This window comes from Poecilia reticulata, linkage group LG6 (genome assembly GCF_000633615.1).
Source record: "Poecilia reticulata strain Guanapo linkage group LG6, Guppy_female_1.0+MT, whole genome shotgun sequence".
Classification (NCBI taxonomy): Eukaryota; Metazoa; Chordata; class Actinopteri; order Cyprinodontiformes; family Poeciliidae; genus Poecilia; species Poecilia reticulata.
Genome location: NC_024336.1, coordinates 21,074,662 through 21,099,183, shown reverse-complemented (window position 1 = coordinate 21,099,183; position 24,522 = coordinate 21,074,662). Strand labels below are relative to the sequence as shown.

The 24,522-nt window shown below is 38.6% G+C and overlaps 4 protein-coding genes across 5 annotated transcripts in view; 1 reads left to right on the top strand and 3 right to left on the bottom strand.

Moving 5' to 3' along the window:
• The window catches only part of spire2 (spire-type actin nucleation factor 2), a 28,768-nt gene extending 27,664 nt beyond the window's left edge, over window positions 1-1,104 (bottom strand). The window contains exon 1 of the mRNA XM_008411798.2: window positions 655-1,104. Within this exon, the coding sequence (XP_008410020.1) occupies window positions 655-952 (298 nt within the window). The 5' untranslated portion in view covers window positions 953-1,104. The remainder of the gene's footprint in view (window positions 1-654) is intronic.
• A 2,402-nt stretch (window positions 1,105-3,506) lies between these two features.
• Window positions 3,507-7,495, top strand: LOC103466363 (carbohydrate sulfotransferase 6-like). Its single transcript, XM_017305191.1, has one exon. It carries the CDS (start codon window positions 3,527-3,529, stop codon window positions 4,688-4,690), a length of 1,164 nt encoding a protein of 387 aa, XP_017160680.1. The 5' UTR covers window positions 3,507-3,526; the 3' UTR covers window positions 4,691-7,495.
• Window positions 7,496-8,261: 766 nt separating this feature from the next.
• LOC103466304 (carbohydrate sulfotransferase 6-like) lies at window positions 8,262-12,505 on the bottom strand. 2 transcript variants are annotated; one of them, XM_008411796.2, is made up of 3 exons: window positions 12,450-12,505; window positions 11,507-11,612; window positions 8,262-9,631 (listed from the first exon to the last, which is right to left on the bottom strand). In XM_008411796.2, exon 3 carries the CDS (start codon window positions 9,540-9,542, stop codon window positions 8,403-8,405), a length of 1,140 nt encoding a protein of 379 aa, XP_008410018.1. In that variant the 5' UTR covers window positions 9,543-9,631; window positions 11,507-11,612; window positions 12,450-12,505; the 3' UTR covers window positions 8,262-8,402. The 2 variants fall into 2 exon arrangements, with proteins under 2 accessions (XP_008410018.1, XP_008410019.1); XM_008411797.2 differs by lacking the exons at window positions 11,507-11,612; window positions 12,450-12,505 and adding an exon at window positions 9,807-9,893.
• Window positions 12,506-14,168: 1,663 nt separating this feature from the next.
• Window positions 14,169-19,549, bottom strand: LOC103466303 (carbohydrate sulfotransferase 6-like). The gene is made up of 2 exons (XM_008411795.2): window positions 19,413-19,549; window positions 14,169-16,774 (listed from the first exon to the last, which is right to left on the bottom strand). The coding sequence occupies exon 2, from the start codon at window positions 16,648-16,650 to the stop codon at window positions 15,460-15,462; it is 1,191 nt and encodes a 396-aa protein (XP_008410017.1). The 5' UTR covers window positions 16,651-16,774; window positions 19,413-19,549; the 3' UTR covers window positions 14,169-15,459.
• Window positions 19,550-24,522: the final 4,973 nt, after the last annotated feature.

The window sequence follows — 24,522 nt, the reverse complement described above, 5'->3', positions numbered from 1 at the left end:
TCTTGTTTGCTTCGATCCACATTTGCTCGTCTCTAAAAACGGTTCTTAAATGAAAGGAAGCTCGGGTAAAGCTTTACTCTTTGAATAATTAATCATTTACCGGCACAGTCATCCCTGTTGGCAGTGGATGTGAGATTATTCTAAATATGCATTGCACGAGTAAATTTCACTTTGTTTTAAAAGAATTTGAAATACCAAAGCACAACATAAGGCGGAAATGTGAATTCTAGCTGGGAAGGGAATTGTTCCTGTGTGCCAAACTCCCCTGGAAAACCACTTGATTTAAGAAAGAACTGCTTTTCCCCCCACAGTTTCCAAAGTAAAAACCATTATTTAAGGTTTCTAATGAGAAATGTAATATTACCATTAAATTCCGCAACATTACTGTAAATCTTACAACCCGCAGTTTATTAGTACACTTTGCAGACTTCAGTACTCAAACTGTTTACAAACTAATAAGCGGATGAATTTTTTATTTTTATTTTATTTTTTATTTTTTACCGAATATGAAAAGGGATATTTAGGTGTTGGGAGTTTAATTATAACCTACATTTTAAAAACTAGAAGACCTGGTTTAATGATGGTTTCCCGCGTTTGTTTTGATTCAGGATGTAAGTTTGGGGGGGATAAGGAACAGTTGGGGTTCGGTCCTACCGTCGGGTTGCGGCTCCTCCTTTAACGACACGGTTCCGTCCCGGTGCAGGAGGATAGAGGACGGGTCCTTCACCCGACCGGGTCTCCCGGACGGCGGGCGGGGCACCCTGAGCCCGCTGCAGCACTGGTAGCACACCGCCCATGCCTGCTCCTCGTTGATGGGCTGCTCGTAGGACTTCAGCACCTCCTCCAGAGACAGCTCCCGGGGCTCGGCCAGGTCCCGCACCTCCGCGCGGTCCGTGGGGGCGGTTACACGGGGATCCCCGTCCTCTGCGCTTCGGTTGGTGGATCTGGCCATGACTGCGTTGCCGCGGAGCCCATGCTTCACTTCGTGAGCAGCGGGGACATTGACGCCGAGCGCTGCTTGGCCCGGTCTCCTGCGTACCGCTTGATGTGTCGTCTACAACCGCAGCTGCACGGCGTTATCGTCTGTGCTGTCAAGGCAACGAGTGGATACAACTATATCCGGTTTGGCGCCTTACAAAAATAAAAGCATTTTTAATTGCAAAATAAAATCGGTGACTAAACTGAAATAAATCTCTTTATTTAAAGAAAAAGTTACAACTTTTAACTTAAGGTATTTTCCTCAGTGGCAATTTTCTAATATATATTTTTTGGACATACACGTATATTCAGAGCCTGCAGGTTCTACAGCACAGGAAGCACTGGGAAGATACCTGTGGTGGAACACTGTCATTGCAGATCTCCTTGAGGAAACCATCAATACCATGAAACATGGTGATGGCGCCATCATGCTGTGGGGATACTGTTATTCAACAGGACCAGTGGAGCTAGTCAGAGTTGAAGGGAAGACGGGTGGAGTTAAATGCAACAGTTTAAAACTCATTGTTGTCACTAATAAGTTTTAAACAGTTAAATCAGATATTAAAGATGAACTGAGAAATAGTCCAGTTCTTTTTCTCCTCATCCCGGATAAGATGCTTCTCATGTTGTCTGTTGTTCAGGAGCAACTTGACATGACGAATTTCACATTTTAAACCAATGCATGAGTATAATATAATTTTTTAAACAATATTCTAATGTCATGAAACACTGAATTTTGAGTTTTCAATATCTATAATCATCCAAATGTCAAAGACTTCAAATATGTCGCTCCATATATGTAATGAATTTATATGATATACAAATTTCACTTTCTGAAATATGTAATTTTTTTTCGCAATATTCAACTTTTTCAGGTGAACTGTGAATTTTTATTGTTTTTTATTGGAATTTGCGGAGAGGCAACAGAGCCCTATGGAGCTACAATATCCAGCAGGGGAGAGTCTCTGGATGACGTCACCGCTGCTAAGAAGTTATAAGGCATTCTCCCTGTTTTTCTATACAAATAAAATAAACTGTTTTAAACTCCGCTCTGATAAGCTACGGCCCAGAAGAACATTTTAACCATAATTAAGATTAAGAATATCAAAAGTAAACACATATAAACAAGAAAAAACTTGTAATTTTTAATTAATCAGACTCTTTATCAGATAATTGATTTTGCGCCCTTAAGTTAAAGAAAAAAAACAAACCTGCAGCTTATTTCTTGTCAATAAGAATGAGTCATAAAGAGCTTTGCTTTTGACATTTATGAGATTAGTCTGTTAATATTGTGCTATAAAAATAAAAACAGCAGGTATGGGGGGAAAAGAAACAAGTAAAATATAAACATTATAAACACTAATTAAATAAATGTTACATAATTACATTCAAATGCACTTGTAAAATACATGGATGCTACAGAACCAAGCAGGAGGAAGTCAGGAGGAAACTGGCCTTACAGGTTTGAAATGTTGCATCTTATTAAGCAAATCTGCTGAGTCAGCGTGTAACACAATCCTAAATAAGTCAGACAGTAAGCTGTTGTAGACATGAAAGACATAATTTTCCATAAAGCTGCTGAAGCAAAGCATTCAGTCGTTCAGTTGCAGACTTTCTCCAATTTATGTATTTCCCATAGAGGTATTAGTTGAAAACAAAAGAGACCTGTTGGTCCTGTGGCTTTTGGAGACCTTTTTTTTTATAATTTTTTATTAAAAATCTCGCTGTTGCTTTCAGGGTGAACGTGCTTGGTTGGAGAGCCGGACCTGGACACAGTGGCTGTTTTTCCTACTGTGGATTTAAAATTCATTTTAGACCTTCTCAGACTCCAGACCAGACTCAGGAGCTGCTTCAGTCTTCTTCCTGGAGGCATCAGGCAAGTTGTTTTGGACTTCAATCTTGGTGATCACAGTCACTTCAACAGTCAGGACAGGAGCACCAATAAATGTCTGCATTTCAAACCTTCTTCTATATGCTATGAGCAATGTAATGTCAGGCTTTGTAAGTGGAAACGAATGCCCTTATTTATTCCTCACCTGAAAAAACGTTAGCTATTAGCTATTAGGTCTTAATGTTTATTTTAATTTCTCAGATATTGTCAAAACAGATATTAAAGGTCAGCTTGTACAAATATATAAATAAACGGAATGAGTACGTGTCAAAATCTTAATTGTAGGATTGATTGATGTTCTTAGAAATAAAGGCAATTAGATAATGTCATATGTTGGAACTTTATAACTTTTTTTTGATATTGTCAAAACTAGATCATTTTATTTAAGGTTACCTGCTGTCAGAATCTGATACTGGATGTGTAAAACATAAATCATTAGAAAAAATAACTTGGAAATATCAGGAGAGATCTTCTCCATTTCTAGCTTCTCTGTGCTGAACTTAAACCAAAACATATATTTTTCTAGTAGAGTAATTTGCTGTACGTGCATTAAGAAAAAAGAACCAGTTTGTCATGCTTTTCTTTTGTCTTGTTTATTTTTTCCACAGAAAACACGGTGACCTCAGATCAACTGAGACGTAAAATTAAGCTGCAGCAATGTGTCGCCAGAACAGATTCAACCCCAAAACCGCAACTTCCCTGATCATCGTGCACGGGGCGGCGGTGATTCTACTTTGCAGCTGGTTTGTTCACTTTGGCCCCTGCAACTTCACTCCTGCAGGCCCAAAAGTTCACGTTTTGCTGCTGTCCTCGTGGAGGTCGGGTTCATCCTTTCTGGGTCAGATTTTCAGTCAGCACCCGTCTGTTTTCTACCTCTCAGAGCCCGCTTGGCACGTCTGGACCAAAAAGTGGACGTCTGGTGCGCAGGCTCACCGAATAGCAGTGAGGGATCTCTTATTGCATTTATACCGCTGTGACTTTTCTGTGATGAGTTCCTACCTTCCAGAGAAATGCAGCGTGTCCTCCATGTTCATGTGGACTCACAGCCGGGCACTGTGCTCGCCGCCTGCTTGTCCCCTTACGGCCACCAATGACACTCAGTGCCGCCAGATATGCCATGCTCAGGACATGAAGAAAGTGGAAAAAACCTGTCGCGGATACTCTCATCTCATAATTAAAGAAGTGCGATTTTTTGAGCTGGAATCCCTTTATCCCCTTCTGCAAGACCCAAACTTGAACATCCGCATTGTTCATCTTGTTCGAGACCCGCGGGCCGTGATACGGTCGAGAGAGGGGTCAGCCAAAGCGTTGAGGAGGGACAATGCCATCATTCTGGAGCACCGAAAGGTGCCAACGGCTGAGAACAACTACGAAGTGATGCAGGAGATCTGCAGAAGCCACATACGCATCAATGAAAGGGCAATCCTGAAGCCACCTCTGTTTCTGGAAGGCCGCTACAAAAGGATTCGGTTTGAAGACGTGGCACGCAACCCGCTGAAGGAGATGAACGACATTTATAAGTTTGTAGGCTTGAAGATGACTAAACAAATAGAGGAATGGATCTACAAGGTGACCCACGGAAAAGGGAAAGGCAGCAAGAAAGAGGCTTTCCAGATCACCTCTAGGAATGCCACTGAGGTGTCGCAGGCGTGGCGCACCGTGCTGCAACACAGCAAGGTCAAACGCATTCAGGAGCTGTGCAAAGGGGCCATGTTGCTGCTCGGCTACCGGACAGTTGACAGCGAAAAAGAGCAGAAGAGACTCGACATAGATCTGCTGGTTCCACTGGAGTTCAGATGGGGGTCAATGAAGAAGACATGAACCTTGGATTATCACCAAAACTGCTCAGACACCCAATGGGTCTTTATACACCAATCATGTTTTTGCTAAATTTCTGACAACTACAAACCTTCACGCAGTCAAATTACCTGTCATCTCATTTGACTGAGTTCTTTAAGCCAGGAGTATTGCATGACAAGCTGAGGTTATGTTGTTACGACAAACCCGTAGCAAATGTACGGTGGAGCAAACTGTCTAGCCATAAAAAAGGACTTTATTGTGACATAGGCTGAAAGTCAACATCAACAGTGATTCTGATCAGTTTTTACTTCTTGAGCAAAGTCAACAATACAAGGTGCACATCGACAAATGTAAAGTGTTTGTAAAAGTTCAATAGTTTTTCTCATTTCAAATAGAAAACTTAATATATAAGCATTTATAAATAGAATAGAATATTTAAAACCTATTATTTATTGTAATATCATGTAAACCAAATGTTTTAAACAGAAATGTAAGACTTTTGGAAAGCATTTTTTATGCACTCGATAATTTGGTTGGGGTTCCTTTTACATCTGCATCATTGACTGTGGAAACTTTCGACTGGATTGCCAGCAATGTGGATCCCGTGTCTCACAAACACTTTGTGAATAGCCACTTGTCTCTCTTGGACAAAAAAGCTCCTTCCAGGTTGCCATAATATTATTTTGTGTCAACATATTTTCTCCAATTCTTTAATTTTAAAAGGCTTTTAAAGTTCTCGCAATACACTGAATCTTTGCAAAATTACTGAAATATGAACCAGTTTTAATGCTTGAGGCCATTTTGATGAAAATAATTTAAAAAATAAAACCTAGAAACCCTAGATTGTATACGTTTATCTGATCACATTTTATGTTTTGTCATTAAAAAGCTGTCACAAAAATATTTATTTCTTATCCTACACATGGCACAATAGTAAAGGCACACCTTAATTTATACAGCACATGAAAAATATCTTCAACGGAAAGAAAATATTGAATTTCCTTATGATGAAATAAGGAAATGAATGCAATAACAGTGTATTCAAAGTATGCATGTTGAGTTTGGAGTCAAAGGTTGAATAAGAAGTCAAAGGGACACAGATTGCAACATTTAGTTTGAAATAAAATTGTAAAACATGACAGAAAACACTATGGCAAGTGAAAATTTAGCCAAAATTGACAACCTGCCAGAATTTTACAGAATTAAACCTTTTCTTAGCCACAACATTCAGCTGCACAAAAACCCAACTCAGAGTATAACGTATGACAACTAAACCTCCAACAGTAAAACATTTAATGTGGTGTAAAAGGACTAAAAACTCTATCAAGGGCATAAAATTTACCAAAATCTAAATAGTTAAATCTAAATAACTAAATAATATAATTGATAACTAATATGTATCATTAAGTAAGAGAAAATAGCATTTTCACTTTACTTCCTTATTTCACAATCAGCATTTTTTTAAGGATTCACAGAGGAGGGTTAAAGTCCAGGACTTACAGATTTGTTGCAAAGCAAAAAGAAAAACAATGAAACCACTCCATGAATTAATAAACAATTAATAAAAAAAAAATGCAAGAAAAAAAGTAAACAAAATATGCAATAATCAAAAAATCACAAATTTAAACTGTACCTAAAGGTAATTTGGAACCATTATGAAAAAAATTTAATATTTAAAACTTTTTGATTGTTATTTGCCTTTTGAAACCCCCATAAAAACCCTTCACCATAAATAATAGCGCACCAAAGATCTGTTTTTGTCACTGGTAGATTTTTTTATGGATACTTTTGCTCATGATGTCAAACATCAAGTTACTAATCACTTGATGTTTTTAAAACATCATTATTAGTCACTTTTGGCCATTCTTCACTCACAGGTGCTACCATAGCAGTAGCTAGTTGTGATTATTAATTTGACTATGAATCTTGTTAGCCATGATTATAAGAATTATGGGTTTTTATGTGACTCTGATTTCCAAACTTTTTGTCATTTGGGCCAAAATCATCAATTCAAAACTGCTGAGGGTCCAAAAGAATATAAATAAATAAAAGAATACAGAAACAAATTGTACATTTCTTTTTACCTGCACACCTACAAACTAAGCATGCAATATTTTAATGTGCGTAATAGAGGAATGTCTTAAATTGCCATGGATGCCACACAAAGTTAATTAGTCCAAAGGCCACAAACAGCTCTAGGGTCACACTTTGGAAAACTTTTACCAGCAGGTGGCGCCAGAATGTCAATTATTCAATTACCAATTTTAAATACAGCAGAGCAGGTGCTGTCTGTCATGAAAATGTGTCGTTACAGAGAAAAAATATATATAAACAGGTTGATGGTATAGAACAAGAATAAAGATTAAAATAATTGTCGACATGCAACAGTCACAGGCCAGATCACGCAAAATCTTAGTTATATTTTCCCAAGATAAATAATTAAACAAAATAAAAAATTCTGTAGTGATGAGCTAAGACCATTAATCTAGTATTTTACATCTTTTTATAGAGTCTGCGGACTGTAAATGCAGTTCTTAATATTTTCTTCATCACAGAGTCTCTCCACCCTTTAATGAGTTTTAATATCTCAGCCGCTGAGATTTGCATGCATGACGCTTGAAATATGACAAATATTACATCCATCCTGTCCTGCTGCGACTGTATATATGTTGATACTTTTGTGCACACACAAATGCTCCTTTTCTTTGGTAGATTGAGAACAGATCTGGTACATGTTTTGGTTTGAAACATGATCTGCAGGGTTCCTTCCCAGATAATTTGCTTATATGAAAATAAAGGGTATTATTAGGATTTTTAGCTTACTGTTTTTTTTTACATCATGGAGCTTGTTTCATGGGAAAAAGCTAAAATAAAAATAAAGGTAAGGCCATTTTAATTATATAGCACATTTTCAGCAACGAGGCAATTCAAAGTGCTTTACATGAATTAGAAGGAAATACAACAGAACAACAAACCAAAAGAAAAGAGAAAAAGAAGACAGAAAAAAAGAATATAATAATGTTGATCCAAAGTATATAAACTAGACACTCCTTTTCAGGGTTGCTAGATAAATATAAGTACGTATCCTCTGCTCTAATTCCTATTCTGGGTTGGATTTTTCTGGATTCAAAGTTTGTTCTAATCCTTGTTTTGGGTTGCTAAATAATGTTCCTGTTCTGGACATAGTTTGTATCAGGATTACAGGATTCTTTTCCAGAAAACAACCTCTCAATATGTTACCACGTATGAATAACTGTGCATCTTTTTCTGTGACTTACATTGTTTTAACACAACAAGAATCTAGCTAGCACTTGCATCTAGGTTTGTTTTCAATAATGTTTTTTTAGGGGTGCACCAATTGCGGTTTTCTGGTCGATTGCCGATCTTTTAAAAAAGCCTAACTTACCGATTCCCATTTTGGCCAATACCATTTTTTTTTTTTGTCTGAAATGTTGCTCAATATATCAAGAAAGTTGCTGAATTGGCAACATTGGGGTGACTATTGTTAACTGTAAATGTGCAGACATGACCTGGTCGGCCGGTTTGTCAGTCAAACCTCTCTAACAGGAGAAAAGAAAAGCACAGTGGTCGATTTTCAGACCTTTGCCGAGGTTGATAGCATCGGCTTCACATGTAAAAATCGGCCGATCACTAATCTCCCAATTAAGGAAATCGACCGGCCGATAAATCGGTGCACCCCTACTTTTTTGGTCTAACCTGGAAGCTGAGCTCTTTATGGCTGCCCAGGGTCTAACAGGTCGATATCGAGTCTCTTCTGTTCTTCTTCGCTCTCTACCGTCCTGTAGCCGAGCAGCAACATGGCGCCTTTGCACAGCTCCTGGATGCGCTGGACCTTGCTGTGCTTCAGCACGGTGCGCCAAGCCTGCGACACTTCAGATGCGTTCCTGGAGGTGATTTTAAAAGCTACGTTCCCGCCGCCTTTCCCCCGTCCATGCGTCATCTTTTGGACCCATTCCTCCACCTCAGAGGTCATCTTTAAACCTACAAACTCATAAATACTATTCAACTCTGTTAGTGGGTTTCGTGCCACGTCTTCGTAGCGAACCAGTTTGTAGCGACCCTCCAGAAACGGAGGCGGGTCGAGGACCCCCCTCTCATAAATGTCCAGGTGACTGCGGCAGATTTCTCGTACGACTTCGTACTGCCTATCGGCCGCGGACACGTTTCTGTGCTCCAGGACCATCACGCCATCTCTGTCAAGGAGGTACGCCGACTCCTCCCTGGACCGCATCACCGCCCGAGGGTCCCGGACCAGATGAATCACTCGGAAGTCCAAGTTGGGGTCCAGCAGAAGGGGATAAAGGGACTCCAACTCAAAGAAGCGAGTTTCTTTTAAAACCACATGAGTGTATTTTGCGCAGGCGTCCTGCGCTTTGTCCAGGCTTGCAGAGTGACACGCTTGGCTGCAGTGACTCTCATTGGCTGATCTGACGGGACAGGCCGGCGGCGAGCACAGCGCCTGACTCCGGGTCCACATGAAAAAGGAGGACAGACGAGGGTTTCCTGGCAAGTAGTCTCTGATCAGCGAGAAGTCGCACTTGTATAAACCCCACAGCATTTCCCTCACAGGCACTCGGAGACTCTTTGCCCCGGATTTGTGATTTCTAGTCCACACGTGCCACGCGGGCTCCATGAGGTAGAAAACAGACGGGTGCTGACTGAACACCTGACCCAGGAAGGACGAACCAGATCTCCATGACGACAGCAGCAAAACGTGAACCTTGCGGCCTTCTTCAGGGGGAGGAGAGTGACGGGGGCTGATCCTGGTGTACCAGTCATAGAACAGCACCACTGCTGCCCCCTGCAGGACGCACAGGAGAATTAAGGTTCTGAATCTGCAACGGGGAATCATCGTGAACTTTATGTTAATTTAGGCTTCAAAATCTGAAGTCTATGTCAGCCTTCTTTTATCCTTTGTGGTGATACACAGACGCATTTCTTCTGCAAAAAAAACACATGCAAAAAATAGGAGTTAGAAATTCGTCAGTTGCTTGTTAAAACATATTCTAGATGTACAATTGTAACGAGTTCCAGCCAGTTTCATGCATTTGGGCATCAAAATGAAAACCACACGCAGAAAGTTAAAGTGAGGTTGAAAAAATAGGATTTAAATTACTTTGAAAGCGTCATGCTTGTGTTGCCAGATGAACAATATCAGAAACTGCTGATTTGCTGGTATTTTCACTCATAATCATCTCTTCTGTTTACAGAAAGTGGCCTGAAAAAGACAAAATACCCACTGAGCAAAACACGTGTAGACGAGTACTGTACTTGAATTCAGACGGATTCAGGATGTGAGGGTGGAGCCGTCACCTGTACAATCTTTCATTGTAACAAAGCAAAGCTTGTGATAGCTAAATATTTACCTTCTTTTACTGCTTGCAAAGCATAAATATTATAATAATGCTTCAGGTAACTGTTAGGAAAGTTCTCGACTGAACAGGCCACTTTATTATGAACTGCTTTTATTCAACAATGAAATGAAGCATTTCTGAGATGTTGGTCCATATTAACATGATCATTCATGTGGTAGTATTTTTGGAACCAACCGTTTGCCCCAAATGATGTTAAAATTGTCATCTGAGCTTCCTATTGGACTATCTCTCTAGAGACGTCCGTCTCATCGCCTACCAGAAATAAACTTAAGCTTACAATTTCAAGTCTGGACCTGCATCTGTACGTGTCCTGTAAAAAGTGACGATCCAGTTTCTCACTGAAGTTAAGAAAACCCAGTTCAGGTGACGAGGTTTCTGATGCGCTGTCCTGGCCTGGATGAGACGAGGCCTCCGATCCAGTAGGTGCAGCAGGGGTGGGAACCAGAGCAGGGAGGAGGGGGGAGAGCAGTCGCTCCTTTCCCAGTTGATGTTGTATTGTTCAGAAACAGCCTGGTCCTGATAGGCGGTGGGTCCCATCCTAATCAGGCGTCCTTCAGCTGGTTGTTCTGTGGCCACGTTGTTGCTCCCTTTGATGAAATGAAATAAGTTTGCAGAGAATAGCTTTATCCCATGTCCATCAGGTCTGAAGAGATGGAGTGAATGTTCTCTGTGTGTGAAGCCGAGGTTCCCCGCACGGGTTCTTGTTGAAGTGCAGCAAATCTGTTTTTCAGTGGGATTCCCATGGTGTCGGCATGTGTTTTGGCTCGGGCTGGTCGTTTTGTCCTGCGAAACAGGGCCGGTGGAAAAATTTCTCCTCGTTTATTTTCCTTCGGTGCAGCAGGTGTTGAAGTTGGACGTGTGTTTCAGCTCAGAGCTGGCCACGCTGATTCATCCAGGTGAGGGAGGGGTTATCGCCGTTGATCAGATCCACGGTGTGTTTCGGTTTGGCTATAAAGCTATGAAATTATAAAACTGGATCTATGGAATAACTTTAGCAGTCAGTGCTAACAGTAAGGACGAAATACCAGACAAAATAAAAACAGTGGTGTGTAGGATACTTTAAAATGTGAAAAGCTGCACAAAAGTTTAAGAGTTGTAATTGGAAGTATTTGATTAAAACTGGATCTCCTGCTACAAGATTCGAAATCTTTAGAGATTTTTTTAATCTTCTTGCTAATTATGGTGAAATATCTCCCACTTACTACAAGTATGATCACTTTTAGTTAATAATAAATTGAAATTTGTTGCTCAGTGTGAAAGTGAGCCGCTTGATCTTCGTACGTGTTCTTCCCTCCGCAGCAGGTCGTTAATGCAGATAAGGATTTGTTCTTAATAACTCACCTGGTTATATAAAGACTAAATAAATAAAATAACCCCCCCCACCCCCCTCATTTAGTAAATAAGAAATAAAGAAAGCGTCATAATGAGAACAAATTCCTACCTTTGATGTCTTCGGTCACACTGGTTTAACTGGGAGAGGCTGGTGGGAAAGAGCTGCCAGCAGGATGTGAGACTTATTGTCTCATCAGCACATGCACACAAAGGAGCTGCAAAGTAAATGGACAAGCAAACAGGATAAAGAACAGATAAAATCCTGACAGATGATCCTTTTGTTCAAAAGACCGCCTTGAAGTTCACCCTGCTTTCAGGCCAGTAATCGATTCAGTTTTTAGTTTATTTTTCATATTTAACCTCTCATATTTGAGAGGTTTAATTCTTAAATCTCTCAACAGCCATATCAGTATTCAACATAAACATAAAGTTCACTCAAGTAAAAGTAAAAAAGAAGTGTTTGGTATAAAGGCTTCTCAATTACTCTGACTGATAAAAACATCTAATTTAATTGGTGAAAATGTTTCAATCAAACAGACAAAATTATACGTTTATCTAAAAATGCTGGTATTTTACAGAGTAAAGAAAAAAAAAGAGTAGAAATAAACATCATACAAAAATCAAGAAGGAACCAACTTTTCCTAATCCTTTTTTCACGACATAAAGATCTAGTTCTACTTTATTTGCAGAACCCTTTACTTTCAGTAAATTGTGAATTAAAAACACTAATATTCAGTAAGTTGCAGTTTATGGCCGACGCATCATGAGCGTCACACTGCTGGGAATCTGCGTTGCATTCCTGTGGTATTCAATAATTTACCACGGGAAGTTTTAATGGAATAAGACCAACCTCTCTACACCTGATACTTTATCAAATTTGTAATCACCAGCTAAGCTAGGTCAGAGTTTTTCTTTTAAATGTCTTCTATGTCAAGGCATACTGCAGTAACATTTCCGCAACACCTTAAATGACTCCGTATTAACCGGATAATATTACGTAACCTGTTGTTGCTCTAAGCAGACGCTGTCTGCATTGATGAGGTTTTACTCACTTCAGCATGCCGAGGTTGGAGCGACTTCGACAACAGGGACTTTCAGCCTCTTTTCTCATCAGTCGGCTAATAACTATTTGACCACTGGGTGGCGCTCACTCACCGCAAAGACCATTACTGGTAATTTGCAGGTAAGTGGCGTCAGAGCTACTGTAGGAAGCGCCATCCATGCTGTGGATGTATGTAGGCGTCTGTATGGTTAGAGGAATGTGCACTTCCTGGCAAACTAATATTTATTTTAAATGAGGAAAAATAAAGTACCAGTCAATTTATTAAGCTAACTTTGACAGCATCTTGTTAAACCTCTTTGGCCTTCAGAACTGCTTTGATTTTTTTTTAATGTACAGATTCAACAAGGAAACATTCCTCTGGGATTTTGGTCCATCATGCAGCTCCTGTAGAATCCCTCGGTCCACCGTCCCAAAGATGTTCTGTTGAACTGAAATCCGGTGATTATGGAGACCAGGGGATAAACCAGACAATAAACACATTGTCATCTCCAGGAAACCAGTTTGAGAGTTTTGTGAGACAGTGCATCTGTCAAACCAGGGCAAATCATATTATCTAGGCAGAAGAAATCTGTCACAATAATACTAAAATAAAAGTTTGTTTTATTATTATTATTTTTAGTTGATCTGTGACAATTGTAGCCCCAGCTGATTACAGGATGGATACTCGGACTGGTTTTTTGTTGCTTTAGCTAATCTGCTTTAATGTTTAATGTGTTGTGAGTTCAGATGCAACTCGCCCAGATGGTGATTCAAAGATTTTGTGTTGGATAATTGTCCCGTGAAATCTGAATCTTTATAAGCAGACGTTTGTTCTCTCCTTAGACAGATAGTATGTATCCAATGCTGTATTTGAATAAAACCCCAAATCACATTTTGGTTCGTTTATTCCACACAAAGTCACTGTTATGGAGATCAATCCTACAGCAACCTGAGCTAAAAGAGGACTTAGAATGTTGGTATGTGCTAGCATGAAGAGAAAAGGGTAGGGCCGCTTATATTCGTTTTACATAGCTTTAACTAAAGCGAAAGAATTGGCTAAGCAGATCTATCCAGAGAGTTGACAAATGTACTTTTTCCATAATTGTGCAATGGTTCTTGAAATACCTGTTTGAAGAGTTGGCGTTGTGTCTCAGGCTGAAACTTAATTTTCTACATCACTCAGTTGTGAAGTATGACAGACGAAACGTCTGAAATGTATGAATTTACCTCACAGACACGATAACCATCTTAAAGTGGAAAATCAAAGAGGAAATAGAGAAGTTACATGAAGTCCAGCAATGAGTCAAGGCCTAATGGAAAAAGGGGAAAAAAGCTACACATTAAAACTTAACGGGCTCATTTTGAAGTTTTTCACAGACACATTTTACAAAATTAAGTAAAAACAGAATAACATGATTACAAAATCACAGCTCCAATGGAGAAAATAGGGAAACAAAATAAATAAAGGAATACACAAAACTTAGCTTTGGATCTTAATTGTATTTTAAGCAAACAAACCCAGGCACATTGTGGAATAAGCATTACAGAATCCCCAAGCTTTTCCAGCAAAGATGAACATCTCCGATTTTTAATGGATTCCATTATATTTACCAAACCCTGTTAAAAAAAATACTGCCATATGATTAAAAAAAATCAAAGGGATAAAAGAAAAATACACAGAAAGACAGATACCTAAAAATAACACAAATCCAATCAAAACAGGAAAAAAAAAAAAAAAATCTGAAAAATGGCGGGCGAGAAGCAAAACTTAAAATCTCAAATAAAAGTAAAAACAGTGCAGATTCCGTCTGTCAAGTGAAATATATCCACTGAAGCATCAGAGATACATTTTATACAAGTAGGTTCAGTGTCAAAACAAGAAGATCATGGCTGCTCTGACTATAAAGGATACAGTTAAATTAAATTAAAATACATTTTATTTAATATGTCTACAGACTGCATGAAGTTTCTACATCTACCATCTGTTACTGGTTTATTTCAGTAAAAGCAAAACAAACAAAAAGGTAGTTAAATTACTAATAACTTTAATTCATATACTCACAAATTACAATTTAAGAATTTGCTAATTCAAAGTAGCCATGCTTACCTCCTTACAAGCTTATCCCATTGGGGTCGTCTGGGGTGCTGGTGCCTAGCTCCAGTGGTCAACGGGTCAGAGGCGGGGTCAACCTGGACAGGTCACCAGTCCGTCACAGGGCAACACAGGAGACAATCATACACTAAATTCTACAAGGAGAACAGCTCAATTTCTCTGAACTCCCATGTTGTTGTGCAAGCACCAGTTGATGGAAGCAGCTGTCAACTAATAGTAGGAGTGACCTGGCTAATTTATGTGCAATAATCCAATTAGGAGTTGATAAAAGTATTCATAATTCATGTAAATAATTCATCACAATGAAAATGACCTCACATGCCATGATGTAGGTATAACATAGAAGTACAAATAAGGGACAAAATGGCGGCACAGTTCGATAAACAGAATCAGAGACACTTCCTATAGCTCTGTAACACAATCAAACACTGTGCCAACTTCTTGTTGTCTATTTCATGGATTAAACTGCCATTTATGAAAACTAATGATGGACAAAAAAAAAACCCATCTACTATCTATTCAAATGTTTTGAATAGAAATGTTTTGCAAAGAATGTTTTGTTCCAACACCAGATGGGATTTAATTGATCATTCATTTCTAAAAAATGTTTTCTCGTAGCAAAGCTGCAGCTGAGTTCACCTACTTTGTTTGATGCCTGCCCTTTGCGTGACCTTGTCTTTTTCACAACACAGATTGTGCCGTCATGCGGTACCACTGTACTCTCGCTCCACATTTAAATCATTTTAACAAATAATCACTGTGAGGTCTGTAGGACAGTAAATCTTGCTATAGAAGCGATTATGATGATAGTTTGAGCAATGCCCATATTACAGATCAAAGAATCTGTGTTGATTGTTCATGTTTGTAGTTTCGAGAGGAATCTGAAGCCGGTAGATCCTTGAATGTTTTAATGGCTCCGTATTTTACCCGATGCCCAAGCAAAGCCTTTCGGTCCTTCTGGCATGTACAGATCCATGTCAAGTTTCTTCTGCTCTTCTTCACTGTTGACTGCCTTGTAGTGGAGCATTGACATGGCCTCTTTACACACTTCCTGAATGCGTTTGACCTTGTTGTGCGGCACCCTGGTGCGCCAAGCCTGGGACACTTGGGCAGCGTTTCTGGAGATAACCTCGAAAGCATTATTGAGGTTGCCTTTCCCCCTTCCGTGTGTCATCTTAACTATCCAGTCCTCCATCTCTTTGGTCATCTTTAAACCTACAAAGTCATAAATATCACTGACCTCCTGAAGCGGGAAGCGTGTCACATCTTCATAGCGAACCAGCTTGTAGCGACCCTTGAGGAACGGAGGAGGGTCCTGGGTGGCTGTTTCGTTGATCTGGGTGTGACTCTGGCAGATTTTCTTCATGACTTGAAACTGCTCCTCGGCTCCTGGTGCGGCTCTGTGCTCCAAGACGATGGCGTTGTCCATCTTAAAGGATAAAGCTGACTCCTCTCTGGACCTGTACACGGCCCGAGGATCTCGGATGAGATGAACAATGCGCAGGTCGAGATTTGGGTCTTGAAAAAGAGGGTAAAGGGATTCCAGCTCAAAAAATCTAGTTTCTTTTAAAACCACATGGCTGTAAATCTGGCAGGAATTTGTCACCTTCTCAAAATCTAAACCATGGCATTCCTTTTGGCACTCTTTCGCGCTGCTTATCTGACCAAACGGTGTGACGGAACAGACTGGCGGCGAGCACAGTGCCCGACTCTGATACCACATAAAGAAGGAGGAGGTCTTGCGATTTTTTGGCATGTAGGAATCCATCACGGAGAAGTCACACTGGAACACGCTCCGCATTAGATCCCTCACAGCCATCCGGAGAGTATGCGCACCAGAAGTCCTCATTGTGCTCCACGCGTGCCACGCGGGCTCCATGAGATAGAAAACAGACGGGTGCTGGCTAAACACCTGACCCAGGAAGGATGAACCCGATCGCCACGATGACAGCAGCAAAACGTGAACCTTGCGGTCCACAGGAGGAGAGTCACAAGGGCTGAGTTGGTAGTACCAGTTGCAGAACATCACCACTGCTGCCCCCTGCAGAAGCACCAGGAAAATCAAAGCGTTGAAGTTCACTCTTAAGAAGGGTCTCATGTCTGGAGATCACTGTCAGATTCTAGTGCAGGAGAACATCAGCATCGTTATCCAGTCTGTGGAGACGAATTCAACTGATTCGCGCTGAAGTCGATCAGCTTCCAGGGGGTTTGAGACGAGTTTTCTGCAGGAAGAAAGGCAAACAGAAAAGAGAGATATTGGTACTGTTCTTAAAAATCAAACATGAAGGCTTTTGACGAAAATTACAGAGCTCCTGCTCTTTATCAACCTCTAAGGAGTGCCTTAAGAGAGAGACAAGCTACAAAGCTTGAGCTTTAAAGTGTTGCTTTTGGAATATTTTGCAATAAATGTTCCCCAGTGTTGATAATAAAGCATGTATATGTTTGTAAAATCAGTCTCTGAATAGTTAATGGTGAGAACGTCTTGATCCGGTTGAAATGAGACGCTCCCTCCTGTCAGTTCGTAAGGTGTTGCACCAGGTGAAGAATGAGTTAGTGATGCCTTCAGAAGCAGTAGGAAAAACAAAGCTCCAAGCAAGAAAAAAGAAGGTGGTTACAAATTTAACAAAGTTTTATATCTAATATTCGAAATACCGTCAGTTAATCCTCACATATGGAATAAATCATGATCTACTGTAAACAAATATCAATATATCGCCTCGTCATTGTTTATATTTCTTAAAGATAGACTACTTTAAACTTTTCTAAACTTCATCCCTGATCCGCCTGCTGGTGTTTTTGGCCTTCATTATAAATCTTAATGTCTCAATTCACCCAAGGAAGCTGTGGATGCATGTTCTATACACACTGAGGAGTAGCCTAACAAAGAATACATTTAAACAAAAAATAGACATAACTGGAATAACTAAGAAGAACAGGAAAATAAGCACAAGATTGAGCTAACCAAAATAAGAAAATAACACAAAATAATGAAACTATATTGACCAAGAAAGGACTGAACTAAAGTGAAACAAAGACGTAGCTGATATAAATTAAAATAAGCTAAATAAGCTAAATCCAACCAGACATCCTGGGATGTTGACACTTCCTGTGTGCTTTCTCTACAGACAGATTTAAACCAGTAAATTTATTTCTCCTCTGCCATTGATTTTTAGTTCCTTTTGGAAGTTGTGGTTTGTTTGTTTAGGTTTGCCTCGCTTCTTTACTCATTAAACACTGGTTAATTATCTACAAGATTCAATATAATCAGTCAGTTTCATCTGAAGACTTTTTTCTTTTTTTCTTTTTTTCTTTTTTTTTAGAAAATGTTAATTTAAGGATCACTGAATGCAACAGTTTACCCATTGAATAGATTTTATTATGGAACTTAGAATGATAATACACTCCCTCGTTTAAACATTAGAATATTATTGAAAAATGTATTTCAGTAACTCAATTCACCAAGTGAAACATATTTAGTTTTTTTTAAACACTGATTGATGTTTTCATGCCTTTGTTTCTGTTATTCATGAAAAACACAACATTTAATATTAGAATATTACATCATACTCATAAAAATATGATTTTAATGCAGAAGGGTATAAATGAAAGTAGCAAGAAATACCTGCTGAAAGGTTATTTTAAAAAGATATTTCTGGTATGACAGCTGAGCTTAAATGAATGCACATATCGAATATGACTGTATTGTATTTAATGAGGCTGATTAATCCATATTGCTTGCTTCATTATGGGGGAATTGCAAACAAAAATGTACTTTTCCCAAAGTATTTTAAATGATCGAGATGCACATCCAAAATAAAAAAGCTAATTAAAAAGGAGCTGCTCCTTTCAGACAGAAAAATAAAACAACTGGCAGCATTTACTTTACGTCATTACCTGAAAATGAATTGAAAAACGGCTTCAGCAGAATTTGAGGAAGCAGTGGTGAGGCCATAAATCAAGATAACGTGGGTGTAAGAATGAGGAAATGTGGCATAAGGATGTAACTGAAACAAACTAGGACTAGTTTTGCATGGATTTGTGAAACAAGGGGATGTGACTAGCATGCGTTCCACACATATCGGTCATGTTATTATAGCTTTTCTTCCTTGAAGCGTTTTATCACATACTTGTTACTCTGGTTCTGGGGAAAGCATTTGATGCCTTTAGCAACATGTCTTAAGGGAAAAACCTTGCAGGACTTCTTGTCTTTAAATGAGCAATTAATTACAGTCATTAATAGAACTGTAAATTAAGAGAAAATGGGAGCAAAAATAAATGAATAAAGATAAAGAAACACAATGCTCTTCTCAAAAACACTGGATTTTTAAAAAACTGAAGATTTAACATTCCCCATGCCTCTTTGCTCATCATTAGATGTTTGATCTTATCTGAAACGTGTCCCTCAGTGTTTCCTGGAGAACTTTCCAGCGATTTCAACTAAATCCCTCTTCCAAAGCGCATATGTGACACCTCGTGTTCTGTGAGATTTGACTGGGACGTTGTGCTGTTGCCTGAACTTAGTTATGTGTAAACAAATATAAAACTATGCTAAATACTTCCTTTTGCTTTTTTAAAATAAGCACATTTGTTCAGTGTCCTTCTGTATTCTCTAGTTTTTGAAAGTTCATATTTTGTCATTTCATCGTAAATATTTATCATTTTAATGTACTATTTTTTTACAAATTCAACATTGGGGGAATTTTTTGAGAAGAATTCATTATAGTTAAAAAATATAAGTAATCCTTCAGAGTTTTGCCCAAATAGAAAAATAAATCGTCTTACTATTATTACATTATAGTGTTAAAGAAACATTTTTAATATATTATCTATTCATTCATTTGAATTACAATAAATTCCTACCGTAAGTGTGTTATTTAACTGATGGTTTCCAGCAGCTTCCCTCCTCTGCGTCGTCCTCTGGACTGGGTGAACTGGTACTGGACCGGTACCCGCCGAGCTGGTGGGAGGGATGGCTGATCAGCAGGCGGGACCAGAGACGGATGATCACGGCCACATCCGCCGCAGGTGGAAACCAGATGAGTCGGTATGTATAGACGTGATTAAAATGTGAAGGTAAAGATGCTGTCTTAGCGCAGTATTTTTTTTATTTATTTCTAAATGAATTTTTCTTCATCTTCCTACATGTAGAGCTGCTGTAAACCTGCAGTTTGACTGTATTTGCTTGCCTCGCGGTTTCAGTACCTATTTTAGAGTATTTCTCGTCAGTTCTTGTCATTACGGGAGTTCAGCAGTTAATTCAGAGAAGTTCTCTGCGGTCAGCTGGAGGTGCGGCATCCCCGCCCTGCGCTGCTTCTGTTGGGTCATGATCCCTCCGTCCTGGCCGCAGTGCCGGCTCGCTTCTTTTCGCCGCTTTAACCTGCCGTCACCGTCATTGTGAGAGCAACCAAAACGACTCTCCCGGACCTAATGTATTTTTACAGTCCGCTTTTGGTGCTCTGAATGGTACCATGTATGGAAGCTCATTCATGCCAAACAAACCCAGCATTAAAACACAATGTCAGTCACAATTGTGGTCACATTGGGAACTCTGAAAATTGAAAATATGATTGAAGATCCTATAACTTTTCAAAAGCTGGTACTCATGTGTCATAGTTACAAATCCTGACTTTACAAATCACACTCTAAATTCTGACTCCTGATGTTATAAACATGAGGTACAAAGTTGAATTATTCTAAAAAAGTTTACCTTTCACTTAGAATTTTACAATTAAGGAGGCTGGTACATTTTGGACAGGTCGGTACATAAAGTTCAATTTATTTTACAATGTTAAAATTATGGCTTTTAATCTCATAAACTTGAGCTAGTGAGCTCTTTACCCTTTTTGAAGTCAAAATGACAATCTGATATTCATTAGCTATTACAGCATATGCTGCGACTTTTTTTCTTCAAGTGGCAAAAATATACTGTACATTTTTATCAATAGCTGCACTCACCTGTCCAGCTCTGGATTACCTGTATTGTCTCTTTGTGATAAATGAATTCAACTCATCTTCACACAGCAACATGAAAAAACAAAAAATCCGTAAGCCTTTATTTTGCCTCAAGGCATGCAGTGGGTGGACATAAAAAAGTAGTATTTACTCAACAAACCTTTGTGAAGATGTAAGCAGAAAAGCAAAACTTTGTTTGTCACAGTTTTCAACATTACATTATATGTGAAACTGTGGTATGGCAGTGCCTGGCAATTTGTAAATAATTTGATTGTTCTCAAATTATGAGAATAATTCAGAGACATTAAGCACAAATGGAGAAAGAATGGAAGAGTGGTGAACCCACACACTGACTATTCATCCAAAAAGTCATGAAAGAGCTTGATGTAATAAGAAGGAGACCTGGAGGTGGCATAAATAGTGAAACTCACTCCTGAATCTGACCAAAAACAAAGCTAAAGCTCAACTCCTAATTCCCAAAAACAACTTGAAGAAACCCCAAAGAAAAATATTTTATGGACTAACATAGCAGAAGTGCAACTTTTTGGAAGGTTAATACAGGTTAAAGATACATTTTTGAAACTTTCTTAAAAGGTCTGGGAGTCCTAGTATTTACCAAGGTGGTGAACTGACAAAACAGGGTTTTAAACCACCACTTTAGATAAGTCAGATAAAACTGGAGCTTTTTGATAGTCACTAAAGTTTTACGTTTTTATAAGGAAAAATGAAGCTGTATCCATTGCAAAACATGAAGGAGTATTGTTTGGAAAAATGGTGAAATCACATCAAGACTGTCAGACAACCCAGAAGAGAAACATACGACTCACGTTTAACCTTTTGTTATCCAGAATGAAACACTGCAAACTGGCACCATGCGTTAAACACAGTTTTTTTTTTACAAGATTTTAATTGACATACAACAACATACATTAAGGCACTAATTCTATAAATACATCCCCAACATGTGCATGGTTGGGTTACATATCAGTACCAGATGGAGGAGCCCCTGGGTCAGAGAAGGCACTGGAAACATTTTAATTTGAGAAATTCAATAAGATGACAGAAAACTGACAAAATATAAAGAAATGAGACTGCACAAATCTAAAAGGAGGCGAAAAACAAGAAAATGACATAAAATCACTCAGTTTGACCTTTAAACAGCTTCGACAAACTGATCAGAAATACAGGAGTTAGTGTCTCAAAAAGCATTAATTTATACAGAAATGCAAAAACAACCAAGACATGAGAAACAAATAGGAGTCAAAACATTTGCAGCTACAAAGAACCATGAAACCAAACTGATGAAAAAAAAGTTGATGCAACAGAAACTATTATTCAAAACATAAATAAATATAAAAACAGAAGGCAGAAAGATCAGGGGTTCATATAAAAGCTAAACATGTGAATCAACATAGAGTAAAACTAAATGACATCCCAATGGGGCTGTCTGTCCTTTTTAAATTCACAGAAAAAAAAAAAATCTGTCACTTGTACACATTTATTAGTGCAACCCTAAGTTTCTAAAACTGAATTGCTTTTCTTATGTTGATTCATCCATACTGTGTTGAACCACAAAGGAAATGCTGTGCATCAGTTTCACTGCAACAGTAGATATTACTTCAGCCACGTGAGAATTAAAAATGAATACTGAAACCATAAAGGTCTGATTCATCGACACCTTCACGTAAAGCACTCAGTCAACATAAATAATCAAAGCTCATAGTAAACTACCTCCTCAATGTCTGACCACTTTGAACAATACAATATTAGTCAAAGAAAGATCTGGTCCACTAAGAAGAATATCTTTGTTTTCCAGTCAAATTAAAAATCCTACACCTAAAACTCAAAATTAAAGCTTGGATATTAAATCACTAAAGATTCAGAATAAAAAAAAAAAAAGAAGAAAAAGTCGATAAAAGTCACCTAAACCGAACCACATTTCCAGGCACTTTGATGAGAATAATGAAATTAAACCAGTCTTTATTTGTTACCAACTGGAAAACGAAAGCCACTTAAGTGGAAAAGTGAAAACATACAAAAATATACTCATAGAATAGAAAATACTTGTTTCTGAATATTGTTACTGCTTATAGCAATATTCTTTGTTTCATAATTTCAGTGCCATTATGAAAGGATTTCAAAAACAAAAGGTTTTCTCAAGTCTACACAACCAGCTGTCCACCAGCAGTCACCGATGCTCCCCCCCATAGTGGGTAAACTGGTAAAGGAAGCTGAAACCCGGATGTTCAAAGTGCTGCATCTCAGCATGTTGATGGAAAGTTGACTGGAAGGAAAATGTATTAATAAAACATATGGAAGCTCATATAACCATGGACATACTTTTTAATGGACTGACTTTGTACATATGCATTTTTCTTTAAGTAATTTCTTTTTTGCTGGATTAGTACTGCATAATCTTGCCCTGGATTACATCTCTGAGCTTTTTCATCCCTACGTACCCTATCGGTTTCTCAGCTCCGCAGATCAGCTCCTCTTGAAGGCACCGAGATCCAGAAGGAAGCTCAGAAGGGACAGGGCTTTCTCTGTCATGGGTCCTAAGTTATGGAATAACTTGCCTTTGGAGGTTAGAGAGGCCCCTTCACGGTCCACTTTTAAAGCTCGTCTTAAAACCAATCTATTTTACTTGGCTTTCAACTCCAGCGGGATCTAGTTTTAAATTGTATGTTCTTGTTTTTAAACTGTAAGAGTTTTTATTTTTTTATTGTTCTGTTGTGTTTTAATGTACAGCACTTTGTATCAGCTGTGGTTGTTTTAAAGTGCTTTATAAATAAAGTTGGTATTGTATGGTATAGTAAACCAGTATAATAAGTCTAATATAAAACAATAAACACCGAAGATATGCCACCCTGTGTGTATGGGCCCATGTAGCATATCAGTTTAATTTTTTGAATAAAATCACTGAAATAAATTAGCTTTTTCATGACATCTTTTTTTGTTGTTTTGATTATCACCAGTAATGTGCTACATTTTTCCATTACTTCACTTGTATCCACTACACATGTGGCAAAAGCTTTAAGTGTCTTTTTCCTTTTGCCAGTTTTTTGTAGTTGGCAACTTTGTTATATGTCAGGTTGGTGTTACGTAGGTATAGTTATCCCTTTCAGTCGTCAAATTAAAAAAAATTATAACAATCATTACCTACAAGTTTGAACACCACTGAAAAGGAAAAGTTTATTAATGATGATGATGCATGTCGTCTAAGACTGATCTGTGCCATCGTTCACTCACTATCACTACACCATAACTTCATTTTTTGTGTTACACTTTGCAAAGCAACTCTGACATATTTTAGCCTTTAAACTTGACTTCAAATGTTTAAACCTACACCGAGTGCACATTCTCAGGTAAATCTCACAAACAATTCAGCGCTATTTAAAAAACAACTTTGTACATTTATGTTTGTCAGAACGGAAAAGCTACATGTTGCAGAATGAGGTGGTCAGATGTGTATCGACCTGACACGCATAGCAGACAACCAAATCCCGTCTTTGAGGCAAAATTTTGTTGATTTCTTCATAAAAAGAAGATGCCAAAGTTTGTCCTAAAACGATCTCGTCTTCAGGCATCTCTTGTCTCCGGATCAGTGCACTCCAACGAACTGTGCTCTATTCAAGTTTCTCAGGAATGAAAAGCCATATTAAGTTCGGCGTTCTCAGACAATATACACGTACCCTCATAAATGTGTTCCTGCTCATCACTCGACAAAGAACGCATTGATTTACACTAAATTACATGTGAGACTGGATGTGCGCATACCATTCCAATGTATACAAATTTAGGTAAATCAGATTTATCCAGTGAAACCCCTGGTAATTGTGAGTCTCAAGTTTCCATAAATCCTGGTAAGTTTCTCCTCCAAAGCAGTAGAGACTCCAGGAATCGCTGGGCCCAAGGATAATAAGATAAACCTCTGTATGCTAATTGGCATTGGCATTTTGCTAAGGTTTAGATGATCATTTAAATAATATACAAATACAAAAGTTAGTGGAAAAGAAGT

Coding starts and splice junctions, on each gene's coding strand:
- LOC103466363 (XM_017305191.1), top strand. CDS start 3,527: ATGTGTCGCCAGAACAGATTCAACCCCAAAACCGCAACTTCCCTGATC.
- LOC103466303 (XM_008411795.2), bottom strand. CDS start 16,650: ATGAGACCCTTCTTAAGAGTGAACTTCAACGCTTTGATTTTCCTGGTG.
- LOC103466304 (XM_008411796.2), bottom strand. CDS start 9,542: ATGATTCCCCGTTGCAGATTCAGAACCTTAATTCTCCTGTGCGTCCTG.